The sequence below is a fragment of the Gallinula chloropus genome (genome assembly GCF_964237585.1).
Source record: "Gallinula chloropus genome assembly, chromosome: 28".
In the NCBI taxonomy this organism is placed as follows: domain Eukaryota; kingdom Metazoa; phylum Chordata; class Aves; order Gruiformes; family Rallidae; genus Gallinula; species Gallinula chloropus.
The window spans coordinates 6,164,846-6,178,081 of record NC_140113.1 but is presented as its reverse complement, the minus strand read 5'-3'; the positions used below and the strand labels follow the sequence as shown (position 1 = coordinate 6,178,081).

At 52.7% G+C, this 13,236-nt stretch overlaps 1 protein-coding gene across 2 annotated transcripts; it reads right to left on the bottom strand.

Moving 5' to 3' along the window:
• Window positions 1-448: 448 nt before the first annotated feature.
• On the bottom strand, window positions 449-13,011 carry NCLN (nicalin; the record flags this gene model as incomplete). 2 transcript variants are annotated; one of them, XM_084276372.1, is made up of 16 exons in its annotated part: window positions 449-1,528; window positions 2,453-2,552; window positions 4,309-4,387; window positions 4,474-4,527; window positions 5,710-5,873; window positions 5,982-6,020; window positions 6,119-6,206; window positions 6,417-6,595; window positions 7,057-7,196; window positions 7,358-7,446; window positions 7,910-8,013; window positions 8,223-8,303; window positions 8,484-8,578; window positions 9,145-9,289; window positions 10,060-10,250; window positions 12,831-13,011. In XM_084276372.1, 15 exons carry the CDS (start codon window positions 13,009-13,011, stop codon window positions 2,493-2,495), a joined length of 1,689 nt encoding a protein of 562 aa, XP_084132498.1. In that variant the 3' UTR covers window positions 449-1,528; window positions 2,453-2,492. The 2 variants fall into 2 exon arrangements, with proteins under 2 accessions (XP_084132498.1, XP_084132497.1); XM_084276371.1 differs by having other exon boundaries at window positions 449-2,552.
• Between the last annotated feature and the right edge of the window lie 225 nt (window positions 13,012-13,236).

Here is a 13,236-nt window from a genome sequence, read left to right as displayed (position 1 = left end):
TACCCTCCTGGGGGAGAGCTACCTGCAAATCTTCTATGCATCAAGTCAAGCTGTGGCAGGATCATCAATAATCTGGGGGGTTCTGTTTTTCTCAGTGAAGGAATGGGAGTTTCACAAAGCCTGGTTAAATAATATGCTGGAGCACCCTCTCTCCCAGTGTAACACACCAGAAATGCATGATGGATACACTGGAGGCCTCTGAAACTACTCCCAGATATTGAGAACCTACAGAGCAGCTCTTCAGATACCCATTGTACTGCTCAGCCCAGAGCACACACCTTCCCCCAGCACAACACAGGGAGTCAAACACAAGCCTTGATGGTTTTCTACTGGTTTCTTAAGGGCAGAGCATAAAAACCAGTAGAAAACCATCAAGGCTGGTCTTCCAGCAATTTCTGAAGTCATACTAAATTAAACAGGGAAGTGTCATGAGCACATCATGCATGGAGGTATTTTACCTAAGAACTCAGAAGACTGGAGAGAAAGTAATAGGCAAGTTTCCCCATGGTGCTGACACTTCAGGAGTGCTGGGGATGATGCCACCTGCTGATACTATGGGCTCTCCAGGAAGAGAAAAGACCCTTAAAGAACAAGCTGCTACACATTTGAAGTAGCAGAAAGCACACACCATAGGGTAAAGGGTGTTTGGAAAAGGAGACTACAGTGAAACAAAGATGGATGGAAAACAAGACTTCAGCTCCCATCCAAGGACAGGGACTGGCAGCAACCACCCCTTTCCTAGGAAGTGGTCAAGGATGCCCAGCTCCAGTCTTCCTCACAGAGACAAAGAGGGTACAGCTTCCTTCAAACCCACAAGAGCTCCCCAGCCTCTGCAAAAGGTGCTATTTTAAATACAGGTAGTCATACATATATATATGTGTGTGTGTGTGTTTAAAGGTAGTCACCTCAGCCTGGGAAGAGACCTCATGTGCATGGAAGAGGTTACAGAAAGGACTCAAACATTGCAGAGTGGCAGGGCAGTAGTATTCAGTCAGCACATCTTCTAGAACTACAACTAGCTTAGGACTCATAGTCAGTATCTTGTTATCTTTTCCAGAAGAACTGGAGTGTAAACAAAGTGCAACACTGCCCAGAAAGGGCACTGAGGTCTCACCAGAGTGGTGCCACCTGTCCTGCTTTCCTCAGACAGTGGGATTCAAGAAAGACTTAAAGATGACAGCGCCCAAGCAACTGGTTACCTGGCCCTCCTGATCTTGGTACAACACTGGCAACTATTTTGGGCAGCTCTCTGCACCCAGAAGCACCACAAACTGACAATAACTCGTGCTGAAGGATACAGAGAGCCTGTGTTCTGAGACACACTCACTTAGCACAGCTCCAGAAACAGCCATGTTGAAAAAGACATTCATAAAACCTCTTTTGTTTCGTTTTGTTTTGCTTTTTAATGGCCAAGTGACCTGCCTCCCCTCATACATACCAGGGGCAACACATGGAAGGACAGCAACAAGCACTTTGGGAGCTTTCTCATACATGCAGGCCAGGAACAGCATTTCCAGAAATAACAGAGCTGGAAAAAAATGTGCAATGGGACCCTGAGATGCAGGTGAACATAAGAAAACACCCCAAAAAACCCCAAAACTCATCTGGAAATGAAAACTGAGGAATGAAGATTGAAAGGGATTACAGACCAGAGCTCAGCAGGAGCTGGGCTGCTGTTGCTATTAACATAACCAGCTTGTTTAAATACATGGAACAGCCCAGAACAGCATCCTGCCAGAGCTGGGACTGCAGAACACCCCTTAAAAACCAAGCAAGAGTTGAGCACAGAGCAGCTGTGAACTGTTGAGGGACCATAAGCTTTAAGAGAAGTCAAGTACACAGCAAAACACATCCTCCAACAGAGAGCAGGAAGAACCAGTCCTGGCAAGACCCCTAATGCAAGGAACCCCTTTCAACAACCTTGTCTTGTTCTGTCAGCCAACAGCACAGCTGGGTTGCAGTGCACCTCCTGGAAGGGAATGAGTTATTGCACAGACTAATCAAGACTCAGGGACATGCTTGCTGCAGACACTGCTTGCTCAGCACACTGTCCTAAAGCCAGGCAGTGACCTTAAGAGGTGTTGTTAGGAAAACATGCTAATAGTATTCTCTCTGTAATTTGTACGTGCACTTTTCTCTTTAATCTTTTAAACAATGGCTCTGAGTCCTTTTTTTTTTCCACCTGGGCAGAGATAACACATCCCTCTATTCCACAGTTTCAGTTTCCAAGTTGGCTGTATGGCACATGAGCCTCTCCCTCACCAAACAGCAAAGGAAAACAGACACGGTGCAAGTCAGGGGAAGGAGGTGAAGAAAAGCACTTAAAAGGTGCACAAGAGTTAAAATTTCATTTTCTTTCTGCCTTCCTCCCCTCTACAGAGTAGGAAAGAGGAGGCAGAGGAAGAGAAACAGCAGGATTCAATGGAAGGCAGAAGGTTCCTGATGGGCTCACCGATGGCTCAGTGCTGCTGGATGGGTGAGGACTTGGTGCTTCACTGCTGTTTGGTTTTAAGGGATAATCTCTGTATCATCTTGTAAAGGAGACCAAAGTGCTGGAAACAGAAGGAAAGTCAGTAACCATGAGTCCTCATCAAGTCTAATGAAATGACTGTGCTCTACAGAGAGAAAACTTACTGGAAGGTTCAATGTGAATGTGCATGTGTGATGCCTTGTTCAGATCCTACAATACCACTCTCATCCTGAAGATGGAGTGGGACTTTGTGAATTAGGAGGAATTAGAATCCCAGCCTGGTCTGGGTTGGGAGGGACCCCAAGGGTCCCAGAGCTCCAACCCCCTGCCACAGGCAGGGACACCAACCTCCAGGCCTGGAGCTACACAAGGTTGCCCAGGGCCCCAGCCAACCTGGCCTTGAACACCCCCAGGGATGGGGCACCCACCCCCTCTCTGGGCAGCCCCTTCCAGCTCCCTCAGCCTCTCTCCATGGGGAGCTGCTCCAGCCCTCTGAGCATCCCCGTGGCTCCTCTGACCCCTCTCCAACAGCCCCACATCTCTCTTGTGTTGGGCCCCAGCTCTGGCCACAGGACTCCAGCTGGGGCCTCAGGAGGGCAGAGAGGGACAGTCACCCCCTGTCCCTGTGCTCATCACAACCAAGCTGGTTACTGTGGCAGCACCAGCTCTCAGCAGTGCTCCCTCAGGCCTCTGTCCCCACACTGGAAGCTGCAAACACTTGTTAAACAATTTACATTTCTGATGCAATTTTGTTGCTTCTGAAGGGCAGGAGGAGGACAAAGCTTCAGATTTCAACCACACACAGAGGACACTGGGCACTAGGAACACTACTGCTACTGGCTTCAGGAATGTAAAAATGAACCAGGCACAGAGATTCCCAGTCAGTCACAACACTCAACCTGGATCTTTTCTTGCACCATTTTGCCAGTGACTTAGAAATTCACATAATTCCTCTTTTAATTCTACTTTATTAATTGCATTTTGATTCAGTAAGGGCTACTTCAGGTATCTGAGAGGTATTAACAAGATCCAGGCTTCAAATAATTTGTAATAACAAACCCAATGAAGACAGCTGACAAATCACATCACACCTTTCCCCTCTTGTTCACTTGTAATGTTGGGTGTTAAAATGCTTCTTGTTTCCCCAAGCAAATAATAAACATAAATAACATGGAGAGATCAAAATTTAGATTGACCTAAAATGCTTCCTTTTCTTTCCTGTTACTCAGAGAACCACCCCCAGGATGAGAAGCCTACCTAAGAGTGCCTTTGTTTGTACATAAAGCTGGCTGGCCAAGGCATGGAGGATCATGTTCCCAGGAGGAGGAACATGGGCTGTGTTTGTGGCTTCATTCAAAACAACCCCAAACCAAAACCAAACCAACAAACAAAACCCTTAAAAACCCAACCAACCAACCCCCCAAATCCTGAAGCTGCATTTCACAGCTGCCTCTCCAAGCTCAGCTGATAGAAGGATCTCTTAACACTCCTCACTTCCTCCAAGCTGCAAACCTTTAGCACCACAGCAGATCTTGGTTACCTTGATAAGGTTCAGCCTCCAACCATCAGATAGGCAAACCAGCTTAACAAACATGCCTGTCCTTGACCAAAAGGAGGAGGAGGTCTATAAAACCTAGGTCTAGTTTTGCACTAGAGCAGCAAGAGATTGCCTTCAGCACAGCTGAGATACTAAAAAACCTATTTTGGATTACTTCTTTCAGAGTGAGGTGGGATTATTGTTACAACTTTGGTGCTGGGACTGTGAGAGCACCAACTATTGTAGCTAAAATGATTTATGAGGAAAATAATACATCTGTTACCTGTTTCTCTTCTCTTACCTGCACTGCAACATAGGCAACACCAAGGTAGGCTGCAATACAGACAGCCAGAAGCAGGTCAAAGATCGCTGGCTTGACCCTGGAATAAAGGAAGGGCATGTGAGATTGCTCCAGCAGGTACAGCCACAGAGAGAGCAGTGCTACCCACTCAAGGGGATTCCATACCTGTATGCATTCATCACCTGTTTCAGCTGGTCATAGAAAACAAACTCGGGGTCCCTGTGAAAAAAACAACACCACTACAGTGATTCTTCAGGTTGTATTACACCTTGACACCACAGTGACAGCCCAGACCTCATTCCCAAGGAGTTCATCCAACAAAAAGCAGGTACACATGACCACCTTGCACTCCAGTTTCAAACTGATTTGTCAAGGCTTCCTTTTGCTACAATCAGAAGCCTAAGGACACAAGTCAGAACACACTGTTCACCTCAGAAGAGGCACATGGAAGGTGCTTCACTGCTTCATTAAACCATGTCCTGATCTCAGCCAGGACAGGGTTAATTTCTCTCTACAGCCTGTGCAGTGCTGTGGTGGGGAGATAGGAGGGCAGCAATGTTGATAACACACGGATGTTTTCAGTTGTTGCCAAGCAGTCAAGGACTTTACAGCTTCTCACCCTGCCCTGCTAAAGAGGACAGGGGCACCCAGGGAGCTGGGAGGGGATACAGCTGGGACAGGGGACCCAGACTGCCCAGAGAGGGTATTCCATGCCAGTCACATCATGTTCAACATAAAGGGGGCTGGGGGAGGGAAGCAGCACACAGCTCCAGGACATGCTGTTCAGGAACAGTCCAGTGTCAGGACAGCTCTGAGCTGTACAGACCAAGCTGGGTGAGAAACTGCACTGTGGATCACCAGTTCTGTAGATTTTGCTATGAAACCCTGTTATTATTTCTCTCTCTCTCTCTCTGCTGCCCCAGTTAAACTGTCCTTATCCCAACCAGTGACGTTTGCTTTTGGCTTTTTTTGCCCCAGAGAGCAGTTGTGTGGTGCTCAGCTGCCAGCTGGGGCAAAACCACCACAAACTTCTTCAACCCAAGCAGGTGAGGCAGGACTGAGGCGACCTTTTTGCAACTAAGAAAGCTTTCTAGAGGATCCTTAATTCTTTCCCTGCATTCAGAGAGATGCAGCACTCAAGAGTGGGATGGGTGGAACCAAAACAGTGAGAAAAGCTCTTCAGGCAGAGGGTGCTGCTGGGACTTACTGCTGTGCTGTGAGGAGCGATAAAGAGCTTCCTCTGGGAGACCAGAGAGCATGAAGCACAGCTGACAGGAGAGCAGGAAAGAGCAACCACTTCCAACCACAGACCAAGAAGCCAGAAAAGCTGCAGCTCAGAGACAGAACTCACTGGAGAGGGGAGACAGTTTGCATGTTCTGGCTGGTTCTTTCACTTCTTACCGTTTATCTGCCTTTACGTGATGCTGTTTGACATCCTTCAGGTAGCGACCCATATAATATTCTAAGGTGTTGAGGAAGGTGCTGTCCTTATCAATCAGCTGGGCAGCTCTGGGCTGACTGCTCAGCCAGTCCATCACTGATTCTAGTTGCTCCTGCTGGATCTGCTGCAGAAAACAAATACCACCAAAGAGAGTCAACCAACAGATACACTGAGACAGACCTCTCTCCTAGACTCCTTCTTCCCACAGGTTACAAAGAGGCACTGTGCTCACCATCTGATCCGTGAAGATCTGCAGATCTGCAGGTGCTCCCTGCAAAGGAAAGAAACCAAAGCAACAGGCTGCTGCCAAGAGCAAACTTGGCTGGGCAGAAGAAATCCAGCCAGCACTGCATGATGGGCAGCTCCTACCTTGTCTGTTAGGTTGTAGATGACCCTTGTCAAAGCCTCAGCAATGATCCTGGTATTCCTGGTTAGTGCCTTAGTGTCTATTCGTGCCCTGAAGCAAAACAAGAGGATTGAGGACTCATCAATGGGATCAGCTTCCTCGGGTACCACCCTTCATCCCTGCACTAAGCACGAGCCCCAGTCCAGAGCCCAACCACCGGTGGGTTTTCACCCATCCCCTGGCCACCAGAAGCAGCAGTCAGGAGGCTTATTTGTGTTCACAGGCCAGATGTTGACTGCAGCCCTCCCTGAGGTCTCTAACCTCCTATCCATGATGCTGTTGCGCAGGCTGTCCCGGTGGCTCTCCAGATGGGAGATGGTGAAGGCTGGCAAGCGCCGGATCGCAAAGCGCTCGTGCTCCCAGGCCAGCATGTCCTCAGCCAGGTTTATCTTCTTGTGTACCATGGAAAACTTCACCTCTGGGAACTGGCTGGCAACAACCTGAGGGAAAGGACAAGCCACCCAGGGTGTCATGCTGCTTGCTGTGTAGTCCCATTCTGCACTGCCACCTCCCTAGACCCAATTATTTGTGTTCCAGAAGGAGCCCAAAGAACACACTTCCAGAAGTGTGCACGTTTCCACCTGTAAGGTGCAGCTGCAGGCACTAAAAAGCTGTTGTGATGTCAAAAGAGGCTCTTTAAAATGTCACTATCAGGTGGCTTCTACAAGCAACAAGCTGTACGGAAGTGGGGTGGAAAATGCAGCAGATGCAGCCCGCTCCATGCGGGGCTGGGGCACTGCCTGCACTTCAAATCAAGTCACTGTAAACAATACGCAAAGTGTTTCAGTGGCACACCCTTCCTTCCTTCCTTCCTCCCTCCCTCCCCTTCCCCCCTCTCAGAGAGCTGCAGCTCCCCACAGTAAGTACCCAGCTCCCATCTACCTCCCAGGCTTCTCATTACCATCTCCAGCTCTCTCAGGAAGGCGTGCTGCAAGGTGCCCTCCTTGGGAGGCTTGGAGACGTGGAGGTGAAGGCTGTCGCCCCGGCCCAGGGTGTCCAGGCAGAGAACAAACGCCACGTTGTCCTGCAGCAGGCTGGAATCTGGGACAGAAAAATCCACATCTTTATTGCTGTGTTCCATGCTGAGGTTTGCATTGCAAAAAACAAGGAGATTCTCACAGGAGGGCTGATGTGCAGGACACTTAACGGTACCAACAGAGGCCGTGCCACAGAACATGCTGGAATGTCAGCCCCTTACTCACCCGTGTGGTCCAAGTTGTCTTCCAGCCACCGTTTGGTTCCTTGATAATTAAACTTGCCACCTCCAGATGCAAAGAACAGCAAGTTATACCTGCCCAAAGAGGACAGAAAAGCATCAGTATGTTGCACAAGTCAGCCCTGAGGTGTGGTGAAATCACAAGGGCTAGCACCCGAAATTCAGAGTCCCTTGGCTGGAAAAGACCTTTGAGATCGAGTCCAACCATACCTGTCCTCTACTCAAGGCAGTCTCTCCATTAACAGACACTTCCCACGTGCCACATACTAAGGTAATGCCAGGAATGGGATAAATGGGGAAGCAGGGAGGAGTTCCCAGGGTTTGAGGGTGGAATCTACTTCCCCACTTATCCACAGGCTTGAGCAAGAGCTCTAGAAACCAAAGGAAGGAGCTTGGCCATTAACAGCTGCTGTACTTGGAGGGAAGCAAGACAGAGCAAAGGAAGCAAAGGACTGCTTGTAACACACTACAGGGCTGGAGCCAAAGCCCATCTTATCTGATCCCAGTTACACTCAGCCAGGAGTGGGGAGTGTCTTACCCAGCGTGGGTACGTCTGTAGGTGTAGAGCCGGGAGAACAGCCTGGCCAGTTCCAGCAGCACTGAGATACCACTGCCATTGGAGTCAGCACCGTGGGACAGCCACTGCAGGGTGAAGCAAGACAGAGACCAGGTGACAACCCTACACCTCCTCCCACCTGTCAGAACCACCTTTGAGATGGGACACCAACATGGTCTGCTTAAAACTGTCCCATGTCTTTAGGGCCAAGGGAAAAACCCACAGGGGTAGAAGTGGCACATGGGAAAAGAAACAGGGACACGCAGAGGAACAGAGCTGCAGGGAGAATACTCACTGGAGCCACTCCAAAAGAATCATAGTGGGCAACTATCACCACAGTGGGCAGGTCTTCTCCACCCAGTCCTGTCAGCCTTCCCTGCAGAAGAAAGATCAACACTGATACACAGACAGTGTGTGGTGGCCTCAGCCCCAAGGACTTCAGATCCCTATCTGGCTGAGACCCCCTGACTTCCCCCATCAGTCCAAATGATTGACAAGTCCCAGTAAAAGACAGCATCTCACCAATGCCACCAGTCTGAATCCACACCCAACTCACCTCCACACTGGGTATGAGCCAGTCGTTCACAGCTTTGCTTTGAACCCCGCTGGTCACCATCTGGAAGCCGTTGGCAGTCGCTGTGTGCAGCAGAACTAGAACAAAACAACCCAAGGTAGGTCTGGGAAGCTTCCTCCCTTGATTTCCCTTGCTAGGTGAGCTTTGCAGAGACCAAGCTGGCTGCAAACCATTCAGGCCCTCTCCCTTGTCCCTTGTGTGAGTGATCACACGTCTTCAGCCTGTCCTGAAACCCCAGTACTCTCAGCTGGTTAAAGTAAAAGCTTTTCTCCAGCAGTTCTGAAGTTAATCACGAGCAGCAGGTCAGTAAGACAGCCAAGTTCTTTACAGGGGAATGCATGGAAGCACTGTTCTGATTTGAGGGCAGATAAGAGGCTTCCATCAGCACACTCCAATCACTTTACATTTTCAGTGTTGTTCCTTTTAACCCAAGAACCCAACTCCACACAACTGCATTTCCACACAGTCAGGGAACTCTCTCATACTGTGTTTTTCTTCCATTAACTCTCAAAGCACATTAACAAAGACAGAATAAACATGAAGGCTCGTTGGTACATGGTGCATACAACACAGCAGACTGCTCCCAAGCACGTGAGCAGGCCTGTCTTCCCCTAAAACCTTCCCCCCACTTGCCAGAACTCACCTTCTGCAGCAGAGGCAGAACCCTGTGATGCAGATGCTGCCCGTGTTTGTTCATAAATAGACAGCAGCTCTTCATCTTCCACTGCAAAGTAGACTGGCACAATGGTTTCCATAGCCAGCATTTCGGGCTCTATCTCCATGAATTGCTGGGGATTTAAGTGAGACACAAACTTAGTGTTTGCTAAAGGGGCAGAAAGAGTCAACCAGCAAAGCAGAGAGAGAAAGCTGAGGTTTAAAATGAGAGTATCATAGAATCCCAGCCTGGTCTGGGTTGGGAGGGACCCCAAGGGTCCCAGAGCTCCAACCCCCTGCCACAGGCAGGGACACCAACCTCCAGGCCTGGAGCTACACCAGGTTGCCCAGGGCCCCAGCCAACCTGGCCTTGAACACCCCCAGGGACGGGGCACCCACCCCCTCTCTGAGCAGCCCCTTCCAGCCCTCACCACTCTCTCTGCAAAGAACTTCCCCCTGATATCTCCTCTCACCCTTCCCTCCTCCAGCTTCACTCCACCCCCCTTGTCCTGCCATTATCTCCCCTCTTAACAAGCTGATTCCCCTCCTGTTCCTCTGCTCCCTCCAGGGACTGGGAGGCTGCAGTGAGGTCCCCCCACAGCCTTCTCTTCTCCAGGCTGACCCAGTCCAGCTCCCTCAGCCTCTCTCCATAGGGGAGCTGCTCCAGCCCTCTGAGCATCCCCGTGGCTCCTCTGCCCCCTCTCCACCAGCCCCACATCTTCCTTGTCCTGAGGCCCCAGCTCTGGCCACAGGACTCCAGCTGGGGAGGGCCGAGCAGAGAGGGACAGTCCCCTCCCTGTGTGACGCGCTGTGTGTTCCAACAGGCGCCTTCAGCGCTGCAGCACCCCAACCTCCCTCCCAGGGACACCTCGCAGCGCAGGAGAAGGGGAAGGGGGGGCTTTACCCTCACGACGTCCTGCGGGACGGAGGAGATGGAGCGCGGCAGGATGATCACCACGGCGCCGGCCGACTGCCGCAGCGCCTTCTGGTACTGCTCGTAGGAGAAGTCCACCAGCCGCATCATGACGCAGCGGCGGCTCAGCACGTCCGCCTCCGCCGTGCGCGCCTCGGTGTTCAGCACCGCGCTCCTGGTGCCTGCCGGAGACAACGCCCAGCGCTCGCCACACGGGACAGGCGCAGCGGCAGCCCGAAGGAGTCCAGGACCCCCAGAAAGCCACGTGTGGCCTCTCTCCCTCGTCCAAGGGAACAAGGAGCTGTGCTTGTGCCCTGGATCAGAGCAGCGCCGGTGCAACCACCCCCTCCTAGAGCCTGGACACTCCCCACTCCTCCCACCACCGCAACACAGGCTCCCTGTTCGCTTCCCTGCACACCGTACCCACTGAGAGCCTGGAGGCAGCCTGGCCTCTTGCTCTGCAGCCTGCTGCATGCTCCAGCTGTGGCATCACCTCCACAAGCAGAAGGTGAGCGCTGTGTGGAAGCCCTGGGTGATGGGACGCAGGGGTACCTACCCTGTCCATCCAAAGAGCTGGTCCAGCTCACCCACTGGGATGTTTCTGTGGCTGAGAAAGTTGCAAACAAGCAGGTGGCTCCTAACTACTCACCCTCTCCTACACTGGGTTTCAGCATGTCAAATCCCCCCCCCAGAATGCAATCCTTTGGGCCAACAGCAGTCTGGAGGCTGCCCAGCAGCTCCAGCATTCTCCAAGAGAGGACCAAATGCTGGTCATGGCCATTCTACAGCAGCCCCACCCCCTAATCAGGGACAACTGACCCACAGTGAGGATAATCCCTCCTCCATTCCCAAAACAACAATGTGCAGCCACAGCAAAGAGAGGATCCAGAGCAGCCCTCTGACAGCTCAGCACAGCAGCTCCCCCCCCCACTGAATATTTCCTGACAGCACAGCCAGACAAGTTGATTTTCTGTAGTTTCTCCATGGAGAACTATTTAATACTCATCAATTTATAACCCAAAGAACTCTCCTCTACCAGCATTGGAGGCAGCCTGAGCTTGTTCTTAAATTGCTCTGGGACTGATGCTGACATAAAGCCTCTCTCCCCACGAGGGAAGGCTCAGCAATCCTGGCATGGCAATTTTGGGAAAGAATCTGAGAATCTGGAATGAGAAACAGCTCTTATCCTGAAGAACATCTGGCCTCAGAACACACGTGGAACATCAGCTACCCAAAGGGGCTGGCAAGGAACAAAGGAAACACACGACTGAGCTGAGATGGTCCAGAGAGAGAAGCAGCATGAAAAGTTAATCACAAGTGTCTTAAAAACAACATGTGGCTCTTCAGGAATCCACTAAATATTCCAACACATGTCGAGGGTTACTTGGCTAGAGAAAGCACTCAGGCAACCAGTCACAGGACCACTGAATGTGTGAGGGTGGAAGGGACCTTTAAAGCCCATCTAGTCCCATCCTGCAGTGAGCAGGGACATCTTCACCAGAGCAGGTTCTAAGAGCCCCATCAGGCCTGACCTTGGATGTCTCCAGGGATGGGGCCTCCCCCACACCTCTGGGCACCCTGTCCCAGTGACCCACCACCCTCAGAGTGAAGAATCTTTTCCTACACAACCTAAATCTCTCCTTTTCTAGTTTAAAACCATCACCCCTTGTCCTATCCTTCCACGCCCTTGGGCCCAAAGCCAGCTGCCCCCATTAAGCCTGGCAACAGAGACCTACCACCATGTGAGTAAAGAGAGAGCTTCATTGCCCAGTGTGAGCACCTACCTCAGATCTACTGAGCTTCCCAACAACAGAGGTGTGGCCACGTTTTGAGAGACTGCAGTGGAAGCACCCAGAAATAACTTCCAATATGCAGAAGCCACCAGTAGCACCCATAATGTTTACAAAGTGCTCTGGCACAGCTGGCATTTCACAACCTCTACTGGTGTTTGGTCATATGAAGATCTGAAAGACCCAGAGAGGGTCTCACAGGCAGCATGGAATGAACATGGGGCTGTAATGCCAGGTTGATAACCTAAGCATGGAACTCAGGCCCCAAACCACCAGGAAGAGTCCCTCCTGGACAGAACACACGCCCTGATGGGGACTGTCTATGGAAGACTCTGGAACACCACTTGGCTCTGTGCTAGCGGGTACAGGGGGTGGAGGCTGAGGGTTACAACACTTGGAGGATTCGCAGAACAGGCTGTGTTTCTGACTCAAAGAAAGGTGTTGCACAATCAGCAGCCTGGAAGCAATGGAAGAGGGGAACTGAAGGTCAGTGGTGACAGGAAGGGCAGAGCTGCAAGAGACAGGCCCCTCACAAGAGCCACTGCTAACGGGGCCCGAGGAAGAGCCCAAGGAGAATAACCTGCCAGCAGAGGAATCGATGGCAATAGGGCAAAGCCAGGCGCACACCCCAGGCTCCCCGGAACACACGGGGGCTGCGGCTGGACTGTGTGCAGCACCAGGAGCTCCGACCGCGGCCCGGCGCCGGCCCGAGCCTGTCCGGACACAGACAGGCCCCCGCCCGCCACCGGGTCAGCACGTGGGAGCTCCCGGTGCCCGCCTGCGGCCCCCCCGCACCGTGTCCGGGCGCAGGCCCGGACCCCGCTGCAGCCTCCCCCGGGCCCTCCGAGCTCCCCGGGCCGAGCCGCCCCCCCTGGGCCGCCTGCAGCTTCGCGGCCCACCCCGGGGGCTCCTCCCCGCGCGGGCCGGGCCCTCGCGGAGGCCCGAGCCCGGCCGGGCCGCGCGGTGTCTCACCGTAGGGCTGCCCGCCCAGCTCGTACTGCTGCATGCGGTAGACCGTGAACTCGTGGGCGGCCTCAGCGGCGGGCGGCGGGCCCAGGAGCAGGAGCACCGCGGGGACGAAGAGCAGGAAGCTGAGCGGCAGGCACGAGGCCTTCAGCACCGACTCCAGCACCTCGCCCGCCTCCTCCAGCATCGCCGCGGCCCGGGCCCCGCCGCTGCGGCCTGCTCCGCCGGCACGCACAGCACGCACGACCGCGGCGCGGCACGCACGGCCCGCCGCCTGCCGGGAGCTGTAGTTCGGCGGCGGCCGCAAGGCACGCTGGGAGTTGTAGTCGCGGCAGCCCGCTGCGGCGGTGTCGCCGCCAGCCCGCCTGGCCTGCAGGGGGCGCTCCGCTCCGGGACCGCAGCCCGCCAACGC